This window comes from Chiloscyllium plagiosum, unplaced genomic scaffold (assembly GCF_037043375.1).
Source record: "Chiloscyllium plagiosum isolate Xiang-an unplaced genomic scaffold, Cpla_swu_hap1 HiC_scaffold_42, whole genome shotgun sequence".
NCBI classification, from domain to species: domain Eukaryota; kingdom Metazoa; phylum Chordata; class Chondrichthyes; order Orectolobiformes; family Hemiscylliidae; genus Chiloscyllium; species Chiloscyllium plagiosum.
The window spans coordinates 23,225,079-23,247,508 of NW_028270180.1; the positions used below are offsets into that span (position 1 = coordinate 23,225,079).

The following is a 22,430-nucleotide window of genomic DNA, read 5'->3' on the forward strand; positions in this document are numbered from 1 at the left end:
AAAAACCACTACACAAGAAACTAATTGCAATTTAATTTATAACTCAGATAATAAGACCAAACAGTGAATGATCCCAAATAAATTTTACAAAGCAAAATGAGAGTTCACAAATTTGAATTTATGGTTACTAGATGCCAGAGTTGTTTTTCCTTTAAAGAGCTTTCTATTCAGATAGACCTAGATCAGAAGTTGAAGTGATGCAAATATAAACTGGAATCAAACATTGATCAAAAACAAAGGACTATTTGATCATTTAGAAACCACTCAATTTATTTAGTTTTACCAGTAATACACTAATAGCAATCTGAATCACAGGATATGAACAAAATAAAAATCACTCCACAACATATTATACTGTGAACATCATGGGTTTATTCCATTTGGGTCTTTACTTACAGCAAGTCTGGATGTCAATGGCCAGTATACTCCAGTCATTGGTCATGACCACACTGAAGGATTGCTACAATTTAGTCACTGCAAGTTCAGCAATACATCAGCAGATGGATTACTGGGATGTTTGGCCATTATGTACAATATAGGCTCTTATGCTTCTAGTTTAGAAGCACAGAAAATTTTTGCACTATACTGGTACATATTAGACATGTTTAACACTATAGTTTCTGCTTTAACAGGGTTTGTGTCCAACATTTAAACAGCTTACTCCACAACTTAAGGTAACTGCAGTTACACCTGCATACCACAGTGAGGTAGAGACCTTACTTAATGTTCAACAGCAGCTGGGCGAGCAGCTAGGCAACAGCTCAGCAAAAGAAAAAAAGGTTAAGGACACTGGTTCTTTGGCACACAGCTTCAGATCAAAAACCACAAGAGTAAAAACCTCAAGTAACTTCCGAGACCCAAGCAGCTGCTCAGCTAGCCTCAGTAATAGTTTCTCATCCTTTAACAGTAAGTGAGCAACTGCTCGTAAGGGGCCTAAACCGGATACTCAACCTGGCCTGGCCATGAAACCCCTTCTGCTCAAGTACAAAAAGAAAACCACATCATCAGTGAGAATGGTGATTAAAAACCTCTACCTACCCATAGTGCAAATTAAAAAGTGCAAAGAACATCTTAACTATGTACAGCAGCTCGAATGTCGTTATTCAGTCCAGTTTCTAATCCGTAAATCCACACCAATGGTTGCAAACATCTTGATTTACAACAATGACCCAGGGTCCATAATAGCAGCCCCAGACACAAAAATGTTAAAAGCCACCAGGAGAGAGTCACTGTTGTGTTTGACTAAAACCTTTAAACAGTGTAAAAAAAACTGGTCAAAAAAATGAAGCCTTAAAAAGGCAGTCGTATCTGTAAAAACTGAGCGTAAAATATTGAATTTGATTGCTAAATAAAGCACTCCACTGCCTTAAGTAAAAAACCGGCTGAATATTCACCAGTATCTGCAGTCCTGATGGGGAAAAAAAATTTAAAGGCACTGTATGGCAACTGCTAGTGGAAAGGTAATGAACTTGCAACATTGTCAAAATGCAAGGAATGTAAAAAAGCCTAAAAATCTAAATGTGAAGCCACTTGCTTCAACACCTTCGAGACCTGGCTCTATCACCTCGGTGCAGAACTTTTGTCTGGGAACTGCTGTGGTGGTCCCCGATACCCCATGGAATTCACTGTGCATAGTGCGATTGTGAATATTAAAACAGCAAATAGCAAGTGCAGGAGTGAACTTCAGTCCATAATCGCTGTTCCCAGTCTGAGCCTTTTCCCAGCTCACTCACTCGACTGAAACCGAAACCACATTTGCTGTGCTTTTAGCTGGAGTCACGGTTCTTTTGGTTACGCATCAATGGACGGTGGTGGCGAAGAACCTCAAGGGAATGCTGCCACTGCCAGCATGAACGACAGAAATATTTGAAGCAGACCTGTAAGCAGCAAGACAACTAGCTTTAGGTAGTTAATATGCAGAATCAATGGAAACTATTAAGATTCAAATTTTCCCACTATTTGTGACCGATTCAAAGCTAAATTTAAAGCTGAATTCAACATAAAATACAAAATTACAAGTCTTAAATCTCAGTGAAACAATTTAGGGTCACAGGGGTTTAATATTCAAGCTCTGTTGCACTAGGTTATCAGATGCACTGCTTGTGTCACTAACCAGAAAACGAGAAAAATTCAAATCTGAATCTTATGCTTTTGAACTGACATTCTGAAACAGAAGTCAGATTAGTTTTCAATCTCAAATTTAAAATGAGTACACCAAGCGAAACTTCAACTGCAATACTGAGTGCACCCTAGTATGTTAGGCCACACAGTATGATCTTAAAATAAAAAGACACCAAAAAAGTTCTGGGGATTAATCAAGTTAGTTATCCAACCCAGAAGGGAACTTACTGGATCTCTGCAGAAAAATGGTCCTGGTTGAGCATTGCATGCCTGACACATGGAGTCCTCCAGGTAGGGATCAATCTGCACCTTTAGAACGAGGGAAAAAAAAAGGGACTTTAATCCAAATGTTTGCTTTTGGCAGAAAAAGCACACAGTCTTCAGAACTTCTGACTTACTTTTTTAGTGAATTTTGGAGTCTTTATCTCTACAAAGGCTGCTCCAACAGCATTCAGGTAACTACGCTGGTTATTAAAAGTGACTCGACCAGAACCTAAAACACACAGAATAATCTTAAGTTCAGTTAACCATTCTTAACAGCCAACTTGGTTTCCCAATGTAAATTACAGGCATGTACAGCATTTTGCACAAGTGTGTTTCCAGGAATGGGCCTTTTTATCTGCCCCATTGAAATGGACCTAAAGTGACAAGCTGAACAGGCTCATGAACTGAGTCACAATAAGATTAGATTACATTAGTGTGGAAACAGGCCCTTTGGCCCAACAAGTCCACACCGACCCACCGAAGCGCAACCCACCCATACTCCTAACCTAACACTGCGGGCAATTTAGCATAGCCAATTCACCTGACCTGCACAGCTTTGAACTGTGGGAGGAAACCAGAGCACCCGGAGGAAACCCACGCAGACACGGGGAGAACGTGCAAACTTCACACAGTCAGTCAGTCACCTGAGGCGGGAATTGAACTCGGATCTCCGGCACTATGAGGCAGCAGTGCTAACCACTGTGCCACCATGCTGCCCAGAAATATGAGCAGCTCAACCCCTCAGGCTAGAGTTAAATAGTACAAATAAAAGCCCATGCCATTATAAAGTCTTCACAAAAGTTCAGATTCTACCCTACAGCTCAAAATAAGCTCCACTGAAAGCACAAGAACCAATAACTGTATCCAGGATGAATGGTGTTGGAAATGGTTCATGTCAGTTATTGCTGGCTGCCATGTTATTCCATCTCCAAAGCTACTTTGGACTGCAATCCCCATTTGCATTGCTAACATGAACATTGCTGAAGCTATGATATTCAAGATGAACCTTCATGTACACCAACAATTAAGTGTTAAAGGTAATTTTCCTCAGCCAAACAAGTTTACATTTGAATTAGAGGAAAGTGAATCAATTTAAAAAAGAAATACAAAAAGATTTAAAAAATAATTCAACTAGATAGAATAGGGTTCTTTGCAGAAGGAACTAGCTGAAAATGTGTTGCTGGAAAAGCGCAGGTCAGGCAGCATCCAGGGAATCGATTCTCCTGTTCCCTGGATGCTGCCTGACCTGCTGCACTTTTCCAGCAACACATTTTCAGCTCTGATCTCCAGCATCTGCAGATCTCACTTTCTCCTGCAGAAGGAACTATACAAAGAGTGTTTTACAAAGCAAAAGATGATATTTACATTCAGACCAGAAACCCATGGAGGAAACAAAATGATTCAATTAGCCACCAATTCCCCATAGCCAAAAAGGACATTAATTAATATGCTAAATATTGTTCTTGGGTCAGCCAAAAAAGTGGTATTGCTAATCATTACAAAATTCATATTTACACCACATTCCACTTACTCTGTGGCTAATATCTTACAGGTAAAAATAGTAAAGCTGTAGCCCTAACAGGCCAACCTAATCAGTTTGCTGTATTCTCTGCTAATGCTCAGCTTACATTAAAGTCAACTACAAAACAGCTAGATATAAAGTAGTTTTAATCCAGAAAGTACTGCAGATGAAAATACTCAAGCGGGTCAGGTAACAACTGGGGAGACAAACTGAGTTAACATTTCCTTTCAAAAGTAACTTTAAATCAGAAGCCTAAAATTTTAATTTTTGTCCATAGATGCTGCCCAACCTGAATTTCCAGCACAATGTTTTAAATAAAAACCTTTATAGGCAGGGCTGAATGCAGTAGTTTTGAGGACAAGACAACCTTTGCAGATGCTTTCAAAAATGTTGTGGTCCAAAGAAAGCACAGACTAAGAAATTGTAGCAGTTTCCTATGTAACTAAAGCATAGTATCCTGCTTACAGTATAAACAATTTGCATTGTCACAAAAAAAAAGCCACACAACTTGACTAGATCAAGTAGAAGTTAGTTTTAGAAAAATGACTTAAATGAAGAGGTCAAATTACAACCAGGAACATCAGAGCATAAATATAAAGAATACTCAGCACAAAAAAAGGAGCATACCAATTGGATACTTGTGCTTGTCAGTATCAATACCAGCATACACTACTCCACCAAATAAGTCATTCATGATTGCTGCCAAAGCTTCTGCATTCAACATCCCATGTAGTGCTCCAACAAACACAGTTTTACTTGGGTCCAGTCGCTGGGATGGGCTACGGACAAAGTTGCTATCTGAAAGCACCCAAGGTATAACCTGTACCTAAAAACAAACAAATTATTTATGCATGGGTTAAAAAGGTGTTCCTCAACTGCAATCTCCTTATTACTAGAATGAGGCATTACTGCCAAAAGTCATCCTTAACTATTCAAAAGTATTAAAAAAGGTAGTACTAGAAGGACTCCATCTGAATATTGTACCATCTGAGAGTTGCTAACTAGCAACAGTGTAGGTAGAAGGCACGAGTGTTATTAGCTTGAAGAGAAGTGAGGAAGACTATTACAACTTAGTATCAGAACACTTCTCTCAAAATCAGGTGTTACCTGAACAGCAAAAACATAGCACTAGAATTTACAATTAACCCAAAATTAAGCTATTTACTTAGTATATACCTGCAAATTCAAAATCCACTTTACGATTTGGGTCAAACCCAATTTCACAAGTTTGATATTAAACTGGTTTCATACTAAAAGCAAGAGTCATTCATGGGATTGGAGGGAAAGTTAGTTAAATTTTTGAACAAAGCTTCTCAAAATAGAACAAATCTCTCAAAGGAGTAATACCTCTTTGCAACGCATCCTGCGACTTGACATCTTGAAATAATATTCACTTGCACCGTCAGTGCTCATAAGATCGTGTGTGCAGGATTGTAGTAACGCACGCACAGACTTCTCAGATTCAAAAACCAAGTAGACATAACCTAACAAAAAGCAATAATTGTATAAAAGTCAGTAATTTTTGCATCTTCGTGGTAAAACTGAAGGCAAGAGTGCACATTTCCATATCACCTTCAATAAAATGGCAGATGGATAAAATGGCCACAAAAGTTTGGCTTGCTATCAAAATCAGGTTGTGACATAAACAGATTGCACTTGTATGAAGCAATCCTATTCCACGAATATACAAGAGTTCTTGAAATAGTTACAGCCAAATACAATCTAAGGTAGATTGAAGCTTTAAAGTAAAGCTCAAATATTTTCATGCAAGCTAAACCGATGTTTTAAAAACTCCATTGTTATTTCAACTAGTAGGGAGCCAAACTGAAGAGTGCTAGAAATTACACATTAAATATCAATTGGTTGACATGGTCAAACCAGATTAGGTTAATCTCACTGACAGCATCTCTTGCTTAAATGGAGTGTACATTAAAAATGAAAAACACCAGCCTTTACCGTAAAGATAACTTGGTCATTAAAATCAGTGTAGTGTACACACCCTTACCAGCTATCCAAAGTGACTTGGTTATCAGCTGTAGCTGCATGCATACCAGTGCTCTGACCCTCAACCTTGGGTGAATGTGACAGTCAGAACAGGTAAAATGTCCTACCATGTCTCAGCTCTCATTACCTTTCGGCATATTACCTTTGGGTGGGCATCGAGGGTGCTTGCCATCCTTACCCGGCCATTCCACACTCAGTGAGCCAAATACCCTGAAAGTATTTATCAGTCCAACTAGGGAGGAAAGAAATAATATCAAATCACAAGGTAACTTGATCTGCCAAAATGCCCCAAGGAACCCATTTTGAACTTGAGCCATAAAGCAAAGCAACTCTTCAGGTACCCAAAGCAAAAAATATCAGAATACAAGTCTGTCCAAATACCAATACCAACTTCCAGCCGGAAAATAATATCCTCAGCTTTAAATTAAGACAGAAAACTTTGATTTAGCCCAAAGCAGCTACACAGAAAAAGTGGGTATTTTCATTTACAGTATGTGCAAGATGTGTCACTGGCCAAATTTTGCAGACAATTAGTGAAGTCTGTGCAGCTAACTGCCTAGGACAGTGAAAGTGCAGAATAAAATTACCCTTCTACCATTTCAGAATCAGTGACTGGAATATAGTTGAGATCTTTGCAAGGGAAACAAAGATTCATTAAACCTCAGTCTAATGTATACCATTGCCCAAAATATTTTAAGCAGTACTTATGGAGTTCAAAACGTTCATTAGAGACCATTGCACTAACAGTTACAATGTAAAAGAGTCTTTAGAAATATTACAAAATCTCTATCCAAGCACCTGTACGGCTCTAGGTCCTGGACTGAACCAGTAAGAGAATAAATGTTCGAAAGTTGATTTCAAAAGACGAACAGAGGGAAATCTACCCAGGTGGGTTAGGTCTTATGTCATTTGATCTTCAATAGCTAAGATCAAGATTGAAATTTTAGAGCAAGGAAACTACTAGAAGCTTTTGCAGGAAATAAAATTGGGTACACAACTTAAGAAAACAAAAACCATTAATTTCAAAATGCAGTGCTACTGAATTATGCCAATAACAGTAGAAAATCAGATTAGAAAATGAACCTCAATGTACTTTCAATGCCACCTCAGATTAAAGCATGTGGCCTTAATCCAATATAAAATTGCTTCAAAACAGACTTAAGAAATTTTAAAATCCTTGAACAAAGTTAAGGAAAATGTGGCATTAGCTAGTGACTAAAAACAAATTGGCCCACACAAAAATGGGAAAATTCCAAACACATAGCGGAGACAAAAGCAACATTTTACTGATTCATGTTTGCTGGTTTTAATGGGTTAAAAGGTTAAAAACTGTCAAATCAACTGAACATTGTTACATAGCCAGGTGCTGCTAAATAGCTATACCCTGATATTTCAGAGGAAACCATTTACACCACAGCAGGTTGATTTTAAAAAAGACCTTCAATTTGGATAACTTAAAATGATCTCCTTGAAGTACTCTCCCCACTGCATTACAGAAGGGGTGAAGCTAGGAGTCTTAAAAGTGTCTAAATCTCTAGGACTTTATCAAGTGTAGCCCAGGATGTGAGGGAAGCTACGGAAGAAACTGGGTTCCCTAGCAGATATAGGTTTCACCTCTAGGTAGAGGCCACTTTGGAGTACTGCGTACAATTCTGGTCACCGTTATTTAAGGTCATTTTCTCAAACCTTCTAGTCTTAAAAGAGATTGAATAGGCTGGGACTTCTACCCCCACCTTGGAGTGGGGAAGGTGGCAGGGTGACGTTATACAGGTTGTAAGATTACAAGGGGCACAGATAAAAGGCGAATAGCCAAGGTCTTTTCCCCCCACAGTTGGGAACTCCAGAAGGCAGGAGTTAAAGAGATGGGAAAAATTTAAAAAGGACCCAAGGAGCAACTTTTTCATAGAGGGTCATGTGTATATGGAATGAGCTACCAGAAGCAGTGGTAGGAAACAAGCTGCAGATGCTGGAATCCAAGGTTGGCAAGCAGGAACCTGGAAGAACACAGCAAGCCAGGCAGCATCAAGTCGTGGAGAAAATGTTGTTTTGGGGGTGACCCTTCTTTGGTCCTGAAGAAGGAAACATTGACTTCACCTCCTGATGCTGGCTGGCTGCGTCCTTCCAGCTGGCCTACAGAGAAAGGTGTTAGAGGCTAGTACAATTACTACATGTAAAAGACATCTGGAGGAGTACATGGTAAGGTTTAAAGGGATATGGGCTAAACTCAGATAAAATTAGACTAGTTCACTTAAGGAAACCTGATCATCATGGACAAGTTGGTCCCCAAAAAAAAAATGGTCTGTTTCCATGCTGTATGACTACAAAAAAAACAAATTAATCCTAGCTGTTGGCATATTTAATATATTACTGAGCCAACATGTTTGCAGATCCAAGGTTCTAATTTTATAGCAATCCCAATACTGTAATGCAAGAGTGATCAGCTACAATATCACCAGTTCTTCCTCCCAATTCAGCATTCTTGGCCAGGTGACATTTACCTTCAGTAATATCCCAGGGCACACCACCCAGGAACACTTTGCAGGAATATATCGGGTTCTTGTAATTCCGGGGTGGTAGCTGGCCCCTCCATGTAAATGTGGCTTCACTCATTGCTTTAAAAAAAGAAAGAAAAGTGAATATTTACCAACATTAAGCTTCGTAGCTATGCTTGAAAGACAAGACTTTACCAATTGGTATTTGTAGTCAAACTGATTAAAGGTCTGAACCCATGTATAAATATGGCATTTGTCCTTCTTCCAACTGTAAAAATAAATTAATGCAAGGGTCAAACTTTCATTTCTCTTGCTCTTAAGAGATGTCAAGTCCAATTATCTGGTAGCAAAACACTATTCTGGTGCAGAAATTTGTAGTTAAATATCACTGGTGAACAATAGAGGCAGCTAGCAACAAGCCATCAGGAAATAAGCAAAACACTTAGTGGGAGGTATCCTATTCATAAAGGAAATTGGATAATGCTTCAATTAACAACACACCAAACCTGGTGAATAACCTAAATCTAAAATTAATCTGTCTATTGTACTCATTTTTAAAAGCAACTTTTAAATAAGTCACTACATAGAATTTTAAACAGGACCTTGAAGCACAATTTGCACTCTGGCAAAAATCTTCGTAGGTCAAAAATGTTCAAATCAAAATTGCTGTGCAAAATATTTTCATGTTTATTAAAGAGGTGCTTGGCATGCTGTGGATCAATTGCATAATCCAGGATAGAACTTCATGAAAAAGTTCCATTTACAAATGCTTATCTTTATGGACGGTCCTAAAAAGGGGTATCCCAGTGCATCAGAAAATGAAGCATTTTCCCCATTCTGTTTGAAATTTGAGGAAGTCAGCATAAATGGATGAGAAAATAGCTCAAGCACAAGGCTCGGTGATTCCTGAAAGCTCCCATTTTGGCTTGCAGCTGAAATAAATCCAAATTCAATCTTTATTTACTTTGCAAATGGAAAAAGGGAGGGAAATACAACTAGGAAATGGCACCCCAGTGTCAATTTACACATACTGTTAAGGCAGTAAACAAAATGACTACCTAATCTTAGGTAGTAATATCTAGACAAACTTGGAATATACAATTTTACCTGCAGCTTGTCTATGTAGTCTGGCCTCCTTTTCAATGGAAAAAGGATCTTCTGGACCCTCTAAAAGATCCCAATTTGCCCATCCAGAATTTGCTGACCATCTTTTGAAAGGGTTAGGGCTCACAGGATTGGTCACAGAAGCCTGGTCTTGATCCAGTCGAGGGCTCATACCAATACGTTTTAGCGGATCCCTGCCCACTCCACCCATGGGCAAGAAGGAAATTGGAGGAGAAATGCGAAGACTTGACTAAAAAAATTACAGAAATATAACTGCCAAAAATTCAAGAGTCTAAAAAAATTCAATAGTTACTGAAGGCTTCACTTTAAGTCAAATACTATATTGTTGCAGCTAATGAAATTCTTAGTTTACTACCTTAAAATAAAAAACACAGTTTTAAAATAAAAAGTCACAATATCCTATCAAAGCAGAAAAAGGTTGGAGTCAAATTCTTGGTTGTTACAAAACAATACCAGATCATCATCATCAATTAGAAAAGTGCAACAGCAGAGGGTATAGGCTGAGAAATAGTAAAATAATTAAGACTTTTGCAGTCTTGAATATTCACAGAAGAGATAACACCACTAATCTAATTCAAACTGCCACTTAGAAATGACAAAGTATTTACAAGAACACCAAAAGCTTAAATGAGTTTTGGAAAGGCAAATCCGGTCAGGGCTTATACACAATGGTAAGGTCCTGGGGAGTGTTGCTGAACAAGGAGACCTTGGAGTTCTAGCTCTTTGAAGGTGGAGTTGCAGGGTGGTAGGATGGTGAAGAATGCATTATATGTTTTCCTTTATTGGAAAGTACATAGAGTAAAGGGGCTGGGACATTGGTTAGGGCACTTTTGGAAAATTGCATGCAATTCTGGTCACCTTCCTACCGCAAGGATGCTGTGAAACTTGGAAAGGTTCAGAAAAGATTTGAGGATGTTGCCAGGGTTGGAGGATTTGAACTACTGAGGGGTTGAATAGGCTGGGGCTGTTTTCCCTGGAACATTAGAGGCGGAGGTGTGACCTTAGAGGTTTATAAAATCATGAAGGGAATGCTTGGATAAATAGACAAGGTATTTTCCTTGGATTGGAGGTGCCCAGAACTACAGGGCATAGGTTATAGAGTTAGAGATGTACAGCATGGAAACAGGCCCTTCGGTCCAACCAGTCCATGCCAACCAGATATCCAAACCCAATCTAGTCCCACCTGCCAGCACCCAGCCCATATCCCTCCAAACCCTTCCTATTCATATACCCATCCAAATGCTTTTTCAATGTTGCAATTGTACCAGCCTCCACCATATCCTCTGGCAGCTCATTCCATATACATATTACCCTCTGCGTGAAAAAGTTGCCCCTTAGGTCTCTTTTATATCTTTCCCCCCTCACCCTAAACCTATGCCCTCTAGTTCTGGACTCCCTGACCCCAGGAAAGACTTGGCCTATTTACCCTAGCCATGCCCCTCAGTTTTGTAAGCCTCTCGAAGGTCACCCTTCAGAAATATTCATTTTGGTATCTCTCCCACTTTCTGTAGCTCCGCCTTGCTGATCTTTGAGGGGCACTATTCCCTCCCTAGTTACCCTTTTGTCCTTAATACATTTGTAAAAACCCTTTGGAATCTCCTTAATTTTATCTGCCAAAGCTATGTCCCATTTTGCCTTCCTGATTTCCCTCTTAAGTATACTCCTACTTCCTTTATACTAAGGATTTAGGAGAAGGGATGGAGTGGGGGGGGGGGGGGGGGGGGGAGAAGAAAGAGAAAGTTAAGGAACCTAAGGGGCAACTTTTTCATGCAAAAGACAGCATCTAAAAAAGGCATCTGGATAGGTATACAAATAGGAAGGGTTCATAGGGCTATGTACCAAGAGCTGGCAAATAGGACTAGATTAATTAATTTAGGATATCTGGGTCAGCATGAACAAGTTGGACTGAAGCATCTGCTTCCATTCTGTACATCTATGGATATGACTCATCTTAATCCATCAAGTATTTTAAGCCACAGAACCCTTTTATTTTCACAGCCCCAAAACACTTCAGTATCCTGTTAGATTAGGTCCCCAATTTCCCAAACATCTGTTCTAGGTAATTCCTAACGGTTTAATTCTGCCCCTAACCCACCAATCTCAGCCTTTTGGGGTAGTGTTGAGTATAAAGATCTACATGCAGATATTGCTTGTTCGGCCAGCATTTGCTGCTCATCCCTAGTTGCCCTTGAAGGTGGTGAGCTCCCTTGAACTACCGCAATCCAGTTAGAGACAGAGACAGACAACACTGAAACAGACCCTTTGGTCCAACCTAGTCAGGTAACCCAACCCAATCTAGTCCCACCTACCAGCACCCGGCCCATATCCCTCCAAACCCTTCCTATTCATGTACCCATCCAAGTGCCTCTTAAATGTTGCAATTTACCAGCCTCCACCACATCCTCCGGCAATTCATTCCATACACACCACCCTCTGCATCAAAAAGTTGCCACTGAGGTCTCATCTTTTCCCGCTCACCCTAAACCTATGCCCTCTCTTTCTGGACTCCCCCAACCCAGGGAAAAAGACCTTGGGTATTTAGACTATCCATGCCCCTCACGATTTTAGGCCATTATAAAAAGGTCACACCTCAGTCTCCAACACTCCAAGGTAAATACCCTGGCCTGTTCAGCCTCTCCCTATAGCTCAAATCCTCCAACCCTGGCAACATCCTTGCAAATATCTTTTCTGAACCCTTTCAAGTTTCACAACATCTTTCTGATAGGAAGACGACCAAAATTGCACGCAACATTCCAAGTGGCCTTACCAATGTCCTGTACAGCCGCAATATGACCTCCCAACTCCTGTACTCAATACTCTGACCAATAAAGGAAAGCGTACCAAACACCTTCACTATCCTATCTACCTGCGACTCCACTTTCAAGGAGCTATGAACCTGCACTCCAAGGTCTTTGTTCAGCAACACTCCCTAGGAACTTACTATTAAGTATATAAGTCCTGCTAGGATTTGCTTTCCCAAAACACAACACCTCACATTTATCAAATTAAACTCCATCTGCCACTTTTCGGCCCATAGGCCCATCTGATCAACATCCCATTGTAATGAGGTAACCTTTGCTGTCCACTGCACCTCCAATTTTGATGTCATCTGCAACCTTACTAACTACCTCTTATGCTCACGTTCAAATCATTTACGTAAATGATGAACAGTAGTGGACCTAGCACCAATCCTTGTGACACTCCACTGGTCACAGGCCTCCAGTCTGAAAAACAACCCTTAACCACCACCCTGTCTTCTCCCTTTGAGCCAGTTCTGCATCCAAATGGCTAGTTCTCTGTATTCCATTGAGATCTAATCTTGCTAACCAGTTTCCCATGGGCAACTTTTTCAGAGGGTGGTACGGGTATGGAATGAGCTGCCAGAGGAAGTGGTGGAGGCTGGTACAATTGCAACATTTAAGAGGCATTTGGATGGGTATATGAATATGAAGGGTTTGGAGAGATATGGGCCAGGTGCTGGAATGTGGGACTAGATTGGGTTGGGATATCTGGTCAGCATGGACAGGTTGGACCGAAGAGTCTGTTTCCATGCTGTATATCTAGGACTAAGTCAATATAGATCATGTACACTGCTCTACCCTCACCAATCCTGTTACTTCAAAAAACCAAGTTTGAGAGAAATGATATCCCACACAAAGCCATTTAATTATCTCTAAATCAGTCCTTGATTTTCCAATTACAGGTACATCCTGTCCCTCAGGATTCCCTCCAACAACTTGCCCACCACTGACATCAGACTCACTGGTCTATAGTCCCCTGGCTTGTCCTTACCACCTTTCTTAAAGGTGGCACCACGTTAGCCAACCTCCAGTCTTCCAGCATCTCACCTGTGACTATCAATGAAACCTACCTCAATCACTTCCCAGAGTTCTAGGGTACACACTAGCTCACAGCATAGTAATCCAGATATTACTTCGAGGATCTCTTTTAAACTTCTGCTGAACACTCTCCTTTCACAATCTTTTTCCTTCCAATGTGTATAATAGCCTCCTGATATAGATACACAATACCATTTGATTAGAAATTCCAGTATTTTGATACAATGATTCTGAAGGAGTGGTACTAGTTTTCCAAGTCAGGATAGCAAGTGACGGAGGGGAGCCAACAGTCTCTAGACCTCCTATTTACAGTCCTTGCCCTTCTAGATAAAAGGAAGCAATTGTCATTTTGGAAGATGCTGTGCAAGGATCCTTGGTGAGTTTCTCTCGTGTATTCTTAAATTCTGTGCATAGGGATACCCAGATCCCTCCGAATTCCAGAGTTCTGTAATCTCACCGTTTAGATAGGCTTTTATTCTTCCTGTCAAAATATGAGCAGCACAGTGGTTAGCACTGCTGCCTCAGTGCCAGAGACCCAGGTTCAATTCCTGCTTCAGGCAACTGTGTGTGGAGTTTGCACATTCTCCCAGTGTCTGTGTGGGTTTCCACCAGGTGCTCCGGTTTCCTCCCACAGGCCAAAAATGGGCAGGTTAGGTGAATTGGCCATGCTAAATTGCATGTAGTGTTGGGTGAATGTAGGGGAATTGGTCTGGGTGGGTTGGCCTGAGGGTTGGTGTGGACTTGTTGGGCCGAAGGGCCTGTTCCTACACCAAGTAATCTAAATCTAATTTCCCCACATTATACTCCATTTGCCTATTTTTGCCCACTTCTAAACCATCTTCATAGACACCATCTTCAACTTTCCTACTCCAGTTTTAGTAGTATAACTTCAATTTCATTTAAAAGGATTTACACAAGTTGGAAACTGTAGTCATCACGCTGATTCCTGATCTTACCCACCTGAGAAAACCACTTATGGCTAGTTAACAGAAAGCAGTAGGCCATCTCCTGTCAGTACAACAGCCATCTGCTCATCTTGTTCTCACACCCTGTCCAATATCCCAAATCCTTTAAAATCCCACTATAATATCTCACCCAGAAGATCAAAACCTGAATGATCAGAATCGGCTATTCGGCCCATTGAGTCTACGCTGCTATTGGAGCATGGCTGAGGTTTCTCAACCCCATTCTAACCTACCGGTCTTTAATACACAGTGATCTGGCCTCCAACCTTCTGCAGCTATTATTCCACAAATTTACCACCCTGAAGAAATTCCACAACAATTTAAGGGTTAACCCTTCAGAGGCTATGCCCTCAGATCCTAGTCTCACGTTGGTGGAAATTAGTCCAGGTCCACCCTATCCAGATCTCTATTCTGTAGATTTTAATCAGATCCCCCTCACCCTAAACTTCAAGTTTGAGTGAGGAGTCCACAGCACACAGACCCTGTGAAGGGCTTTTGTTGGTTCAGGACTCTGTACTTGATCGAATATGCCAACAAGATATCCTAAATTAAGTCCACATCATTCTTGCAAGTCTCCTCTGGACCCCCTCCAAAGCCAGCACATTTAATATGGGGCCCAAAACTGCTCAACATTTCAAATACGGTCTGCCCAGAGCTTTATACAGCCTCAGCAGTACATGCCTACTCTTATTCTAGCCCACTCAAAAATACTGGCATTGCAGTTGCCATCTACTACCAATTGAACCTCGTAATAGATTATAGATGTCAGAGATAGGTTCTTTACTCAGCAGTTAAGAGCATGGCATGCCCTGCCTGGAACAGTGGACTTGCCAATAGTAAGTGCATTTAAATGGTTATTGGATAATCATATGGATAACAGAATAGCATAGTTTAGATGGGCTTTTGGTTTCACAGTTCAGCACAAGAGGGCCAAAAAGGTCTGTACTACACTAATGTTCTATGCTCTATGAACCTTTGAAAATTCTGAAACAGGACTCCCATGTCTCTGCACTTCAGACATCTGAAGCCTTTACCCATTTTGGAAATACAGGGTGACCCTTGTATTCATGAAAAAATCCCTTTGTGGGTTCAGTTACCTGTGGTTTACTGCAGGCCGAACTCGTTAAAGGGAACCTTCGAACCAGGGACCAGGAGGCTGCCAGGAAGGTATATTTTCCAATGAAACGAATGTGTTTGCTCCTCTCCACGGTCTCATTTCCGCAGTAGGGGCTGGACTATAACCCTGCAGGTACGGTGGTAGCTACTGCAGTTACACCTCTTAAACGCATTACCTCACTTTCTCCGTAAGTCTTTCTGCAGCCTCCCTACCTTAACACTACCTGTCTCTCCACTGGAGATCTGTAAACTTAATGCCTTCTGTTCTTTTGTCCAGAAAGTTAGCACATATTACAAGTAGCTGTCATCACCACACTGACCCCTGCACACTCTACTAGTTACCAGCTGCCCACCTGAAAAAAGTCCCCTTTGCCCCTAGTCTGCCTTCAGCCAGCCAATCCTCTATCGATGTCATACTTTGCTCTTAATACGATGGGCTCATCTTTCTCAGCCTCCTGCAGCACCTTGTCAAAACCCTTTTGAAAGCCCAGACTACAATGACTTTCTCTAATTTGCTTGTTAGATCAAAAAACCTCTACAGATTTGTAAAGCATGACCGCCCCTTGACAAAATTGTGCTGATTCAGCCCTATTTTACCATGCACATCCAAGTGGTCTGCTAGCTTATCCTTCATAATGGACTCAAAGTCTGACCTCCACTGTTCAGGTTAACTGACTTATTAATTTCTCATCTTCTGTCTCTCTCAAAACAGCGTTACATTAGTTATTGTCAGTCCTCCGACACTGAAAGATCACCAATGCCTCTACAAGTCTCCTCACCACTTCCTCAGAACTGTGGGGTTTAGTCCATCCAGTCTGACAATTTACCCCTAACATTTCAGCTTCCCCAGCACCTTCAGGTGATGACCACTACACTTTTGTCTCCTGACTCTCAGGAAGTTCTGGTACGCTACTGGTGCAGTGCATTCCACAAGACCACCAATACAGTATCTATTCAGTTCTTTTATTTGCTTCCCATTACTACTTTACCAACCTCAATGAACTGCTGGTCAATGTCCACTCTTACGTCACTTTTACAGTCTTTATATTAGCTAGCGATCCTTACTTATTGCTTTTAAAGATATGCTCTGCTGGTTTTTAAAGAGACTTCCCAATCCTCACCATGCTCTTTGCTTTAATGCTGTCCTTAACTTCTTCAGCTGTTGCCTCATCCTCTACTTTGTAGGTTTGTTCTTCCTAGAAATGAACTTCTGCTGGGTAATTCACAAAACTCATGCCATTACTTCCTAATGGTTTCTTTTGCTATGTTTCCCTTTTAAAAATCAACTCTGGCCAGCTTCAAGTACAAAGATCAAAGGAAATTTACAGCCCAGGAACAGGCCCTTCAAACCAGTGACAATCCAAATCCACTGTCTCAACCTATCGCCAAATTCCTGAGGATCTGTATCCCTCTGCTTGCCACATACTCCTGCAACTATCCACAGTAAAGTGAATCTACTGTGCCTGCTTCTACTATCTCTACTGGCAATGTGCTCCAAACACCTACCACCCTGTGTGAAGTACTTGCCACATGTATCCCCCTTGAACTTTTCTCCTCTCACTTTGATGCATGACCTCTTTATCGAATCCCTCAACCTGGGAAAAAGCTTCTCTATCCACCCTCTATACCCTTCACGATTCTACAGACCTCAAATCAAGTCTCCCACGCCCCCCAATCTCCTTTTTATTAAGGAAAACAACCCTAACCTACTCAACCTCTCCAAACTAGCAACATCCTTGTAAACCTTCTCAGCATCCACATCCTTTTGGTAATGTGGCAACCAGAACTGTACACAATATTCTAAATGCAGCCAACCTAAAGTCTTTAAAATTTTAATGTGACCTTCCAGCTCTTATATGCAACGCCCCGTCCGATGAAGGCATATGCCTTCATAACCATTCTGTCCACCTGTTCAACCACCTGCAGGGTACAATAGACCTGAACTCCCAGATTTCTCTGCTCAATTTTTCCCCAAGTATAGTTCACTCTAGAATGAGACCTTCCGAACTGCATCACCTCACATTTGCCTGGATTGAACTCCATCTGCCACTCCTTTGCCCAACTCTCCAGACTATATTCTCTGGTATGCTTTGACAGTCCCCTATGCTTTCTGCTACACCAATCTTCATGTCATCTGCAAACTTACTGATCAGACCATCAATGCCCTCTTCCACATCATTTATGGTGTATCACAAACAACAGTGGCTCCAGCACTGATCCCTGTGGAACACCACTGATCACCGTTCTCCATTGAGAAACTCCATTCAACTACCATCTCCTGTTGCTCCACTAGTTCTTTATCCACCGAGCTGGAACACCCTGCACACCATATGACTTCACTTTCTCCATTAGTTTACCATGGGGAACCTTATCAAACATCTTACTAAAGTCCATGTACAAGATATCTACAGCCCTTCCTTCATCTATCAATCTGGTCATTTCCTCAAAAGAAGTCTACTAAAGGCACAATCTTCCCTGCACAAAACTATGTTGCCTATCACTGATAAGCCCATTCTTTTCAAAATGTAAATAGATTTTATCCCTCAGTACCTTCTCCAGCAACTTTCCCACCACCAATGTCAGGCTTACTGGTCTGTAGTGACCTGCAACATCCCTTCTACCCTTGTCCAGTCCTCCAGCACTTCACCTGTGTTTAAGGATGCTCCAAAGATATCTGTCACATTCTCCCTCATGTCTGTCATTTTCAATTGTAATACCTCCATCGGATGCAATCTACTGCCTCTAAAACTGCAGGGTGAATTCCATCATATTATGGCCACTACTCCCTAGATTGTTCCTGCATCCTAAAGTTCTAGAAAGAAATCTGCCTCATTATTCAAAATCCATACCTGCCTGTTACCTAGAAGGCTTCATCACAACCTGCTCAAAATCCACAAATTCCTTTTCTTGGGATCCACTACCAATCTTAATCTTGGTCTACTGGCATACTCAAGTCCCATGGTTATTCTGAGCATTTCTTAATTTATTTTCTTGCCCATATCCTGATTTGTGCTAGAGGATTGTATGTAATTCACATTAGGAGGGGGCACCCTGCCTTGCAGCTCAACTCTACCCACACCATTCTATGCCTTCTAACCCCATCACTTACTGCTGCTAGGATTCTAAAATTTCTTCTTACTAAAAAGATGGGACCCCACCCCCTCTGCTTATCCTTGCAGTAAGGCATACAATTTTGATATGCAGTTCTAGCCCAGATCCCCTTGCATCATACCCAGTTTCAAAAAAATGTGCTAAACTCATTTACCATTTGTACACTGACTCCAGTGCAACACCTGCAAATCTGTGCTATCGGCTCCTTCAGTTGACTTTGTAATTTAGAGGCAGTAGATTGCATCCGATGGAGGTATTACAATTGAAAATGACAGACATGAGGGAGAATGTGACAGATATCTTTGGAGCATCCTTAAACACAGGTGAAGTGCTGAAGGACTGGACAAGGGTAGAAGGGATGTTGCAGGTCACTACAGACCAGTAAGCCTGACATTGGAGATTCCTGAAGCTTTCCATTCTGTCCTATTCTCAGACATTAAAATGTACTTAGAGATTGTAAATGGGATTACAGAGGAACCACTGATCCAAATTTCAGATTATCCAGGCAAGATTGCAAGGTTCCATTGCTCAGCTAACAAGGTTATCTGGCTTTTGATTAACTGAACGAAATACTGCCTGCCCATATCCTTTGGATAATAGAAGTTCCTCAAAAACATATTCAGTTCAATTGTTTCATTGGAACACTTTGCGTGGAGTCTTTAGTCAGAGTCAGCTGTACAGCACAGATACAGATCCTTTGGTCTAACTCATCCACTCTAACCAGATGGCACTGGATTAATTTAGATTATTTGCCAGCATTTGGCCCATATTCCTCTAAATCCTTCTTAATGAACCCATCCTGATGCCTTTTCGTTACAGTAATTGTACCAGGCTCCATTTCCTCTGGCAGCTCATGCCATACACAGACCACCCTCTGCGTGAAAAAGTTGCCCCATTCACCTTAATTTAAGCCCCTAGTTTTATACTCTTCTACCCTGGTGAAAAGATCCACGTCCATGATTTTATACACCTCTAAGGTCACCCCTCCACCTATCATTCCAGGGAAAACAGCTCCAGCCTATTCAATCTCTCTATAGCTCAAATCCTCCAATCCTGGCAACATCCTTGTAAGTCTTTCCTGAACCCTTTCAAGTTTCACAACATCCTTCCTATTTTGATTTTCTTTCCTTTGTAATTTCCAGTGGATTCACTATCATTTCCTGTCAGTCTACTCCCCTTCACACTTTTTTCTTTTACCTGAATGACCTCTGCCAAATTTATCCCTTGTCATCAGCATTTGGTTTGAAAGTCTGAGCTTCTCATCACAGGGCTTGCAAGAATATTGGTCCCAGCACATTTAATATGGAAAAAAAGCTGCTAAAAGTACGATCCAGTAGTATGCACTAGCTACCTGAAGGAGCAGCACTCAAAGCTTGTACTTCAAACAAAAAAAATCTGTTGGCCAATGATCTGGTGATGAGCTTAAAAAACTTGGGCCACCCCAGTCCAATATTTCTAGATTTGGAATCAATTTCCCCATGAACCAGCACTCACTCCCCACCCTCACTCGAACGATGCATTGCATTCACCCAAGATAAACTTAGAGTTTCAAAAGTTATTGGGTAACTAGAGATGGAGGCTCCTACCAGCCTTGCTAATTCATAGACACTTACCATATCAGATGACCCCCACCCCCAAGACATGCCTCTGGGTACTAAGTCCAGGTATCTTAACCTCTGTTTCTGTATCTCTAGTTAGTCTCCCAGCTCAAACTGAGTCAAAGCAGCTCAAGTTTTAAACAATTACTGCAGGCAGTTTTCCACAGGTCAAACTGGTATCCAGGAGCATGACATGTGTCCTGCTATCCTTAATGTGCTCTAAGCTTTCATTCACACAGGTACAAAAAAAAAAAATGAATTTATTAACCTAACTGCTGCATTTGGTCTTTCTTGGTTGCTTTGTGGATATTCACCAAACTAACTTCTCCTATAGAAGAAATAACTCTTGGAGGGTGAAGTTAGAACAAAGGAAGCAACTTTCTCTTTCTCCCCCACTCCCTTAAATGAACTCTCCCCACCTGACAAAATATTAGCCAGCTTGGTGTAACTTGTACTGAAAATAAGTCTAGCAACCTAGCAAGAGAAATCTGGTTCAACTGCTTGTAAATACCCTGCTTTAGATAATGGATCTGAATTCAAAACTTTAGATTTTGGTTAAATTCCACTATAGACTAAACTTTTGCATAAAGTAAATTCTCATCCACCAACTGGCAGCAGTAAATGAATAGTAAATTTTGGGACTAGAGATCACTTTAACCCCCCCCCAAAAAGTTTTAACATGTTGCAATGCAATTTGGTTCAACAGGTGGCATTGGAAAAGCATGCAAGTAGCGAAAGTCTTACATTATCTAGCTTGGTTAGTCGAGAACAAAAACAAAATCACGCCACAGTGGACCAGATGACCTTGCTGCACTGTAATCAAATTCTATATGGTTAATCAACCTTATTCTGCATCATAGGTAAAGACTAACGTTAGCCAATTTTCTCAAGTTATCTTTCTAGACTGGGGATAATGGTGGGGGCGAAGAATTCCGTAGGGGTGCGTATGCGTGGAAGAGGAGGGTAACAGGAGAAAGAATACCTCCAAATAGGGCCAACCTACTCACCCACAATTCATCTCAAAATCCTGTAATTCTTTACTTGTTACAAACAGTTTGAAATCCATGCCAACATTTTATTTCCTTTTGAATTGTTTGTTGCAAGTTAACTACTTAGAATTCCTCAAAACAACTTTACTTCCAAATATTCTACGCTTCCTTCCTCAGTGCGCTAAATTTAACATTTCCCACTATTTTGTTACCATCATGCTCACTCAACTGGTCTGTGGAGAGATTAAGCAAAGGAACAGAATATAATCCAAAAGTTGCTGGCAGTTCAAAGCTAGGAGAGATATTATTGCAAGAATGCAAGTTTTAACCTGTACCAATCTTTACATTAAAACAGTATATACACAGACAGCTGCTAGATACTGGAATCTGAAGAAATAGCTTACCATTAGCTCTGAAAGGGGATCAGAGCCAGAGCTGATGCCACTTGTATCAGAGTCAGATGGGCTGCTTGATCGAGAATCCAACATTGAACGGCTTTCCATGCGCTTCGGCAAGGATGATGCAATTTGGTCAGCGTAATTTGATCCTATGGGATCCAGTGATGGAAACCCAACTGCTGTTCTAGTCAGCTGAGCACTCAAGGGGTTAGCGAGCAAGCCTAAAACTGCAAGCAGGGGGGGTAGTCATTATAGATGCAAATTATTTTCACCTGAAGTTAAGCAAAAACCTCAACCTTACCAAAAAAGATTGCTTTCTTTCCCAAGTATATATTTCTAACTTTCCCTTTCCAAGCCAGTAATAACTTTCACCATTTCAAATATCACATTTGGGCTCCTCACCCCTTAACTCCTACAGCTCAGTCTAAGCTTCCAGCTGGTCTCCCAAGTCCACCACTGCTTTGGCAAGTGTTTTGTTTGAGCAAAAAAAAAAGAAAATCACAATCATGCAAGAACCAGGAGTAGAAGACCGCTTGGCCCTTGGAGTCTGCTCTGGCATTCAAGATCATGGCCGATTGTGGCCTCAGCTCTCACCATAAAAATCCCCTTTACTATTAAAAAAGAGACCTTTGCTTCAAACAATTCAGAGCAAGTCTCAACTATTTTGCTGGGCAGGGTATTCCACAGATTCACAACTGTGTGAAGTTATTCCTCAATTTAATCCTAAACCTGCTCCCCCTAATTTGAAGCTATGCCCTCTTGTCCTAGTTTCACCCACCAGTGGAAACAACCATTCTATTTCTATCTTCCATAGAGTTAAGGGAATAGATGTTTCTACAAGAATCTTCCTCATCCTAAATTCTAATGAATATAATTCCAGTCCCAG

At 41.0% G+C, this 22,430-nt stretch overlaps 1 protein-coding gene across 4 annotated transcripts in view; it reads right to left on the reverse strand.

Moving 5' to 3' along the window:
• Positions 1–214: 214 nt before the first annotated feature.
• LOC122542598 (cytoplasmic polyadenylation element-binding protein 1-like) overlaps positions 215–22,430 on the reverse strand; it is a 117,059-nt gene continuing 94,843 nt past the window's right edge. For 3 of the 4 annotated variants that reach the window (XM_043680548.2, XM_043680550.2, XM_087981976.1), the window contains 9 exons: positions 21,551–21,771; positions 9,511–9,757; positions 8,410–8,523; positions 6,039–6,143; positions 5,255–5,391; positions 4,535–4,733; positions 2,520–2,614; positions 2,350–2,430; positions 215–1,877 (listed from right to left, as the gene is read on the reverse strand). In XM_043680548.2, the coding sequence (XP_043536483.2) occupies positions 1,767–1,877; positions 2,350–2,430; positions 2,520–2,614; positions 4,535–4,733; positions 5,255–5,391; positions 6,039–6,143; positions 8,410–8,523; positions 9,511–9,757; positions 21,551–21,771 (1,310 nt within the window). In that variant the 3' untranslated portion in view covers positions 215–1,766. The remainder of the gene's footprint in view (positions 1,878–2,349; positions 2,431–2,519; positions 2,615–4,534; positions 4,734–5,254; positions 5,392–6,038; positions 6,144–8,409; positions 8,524–9,510; positions 9,758–21,550; positions 21,772–22,430) is intronic. The other variant, XM_043680549.2, reaches the window with a different exon arrangement.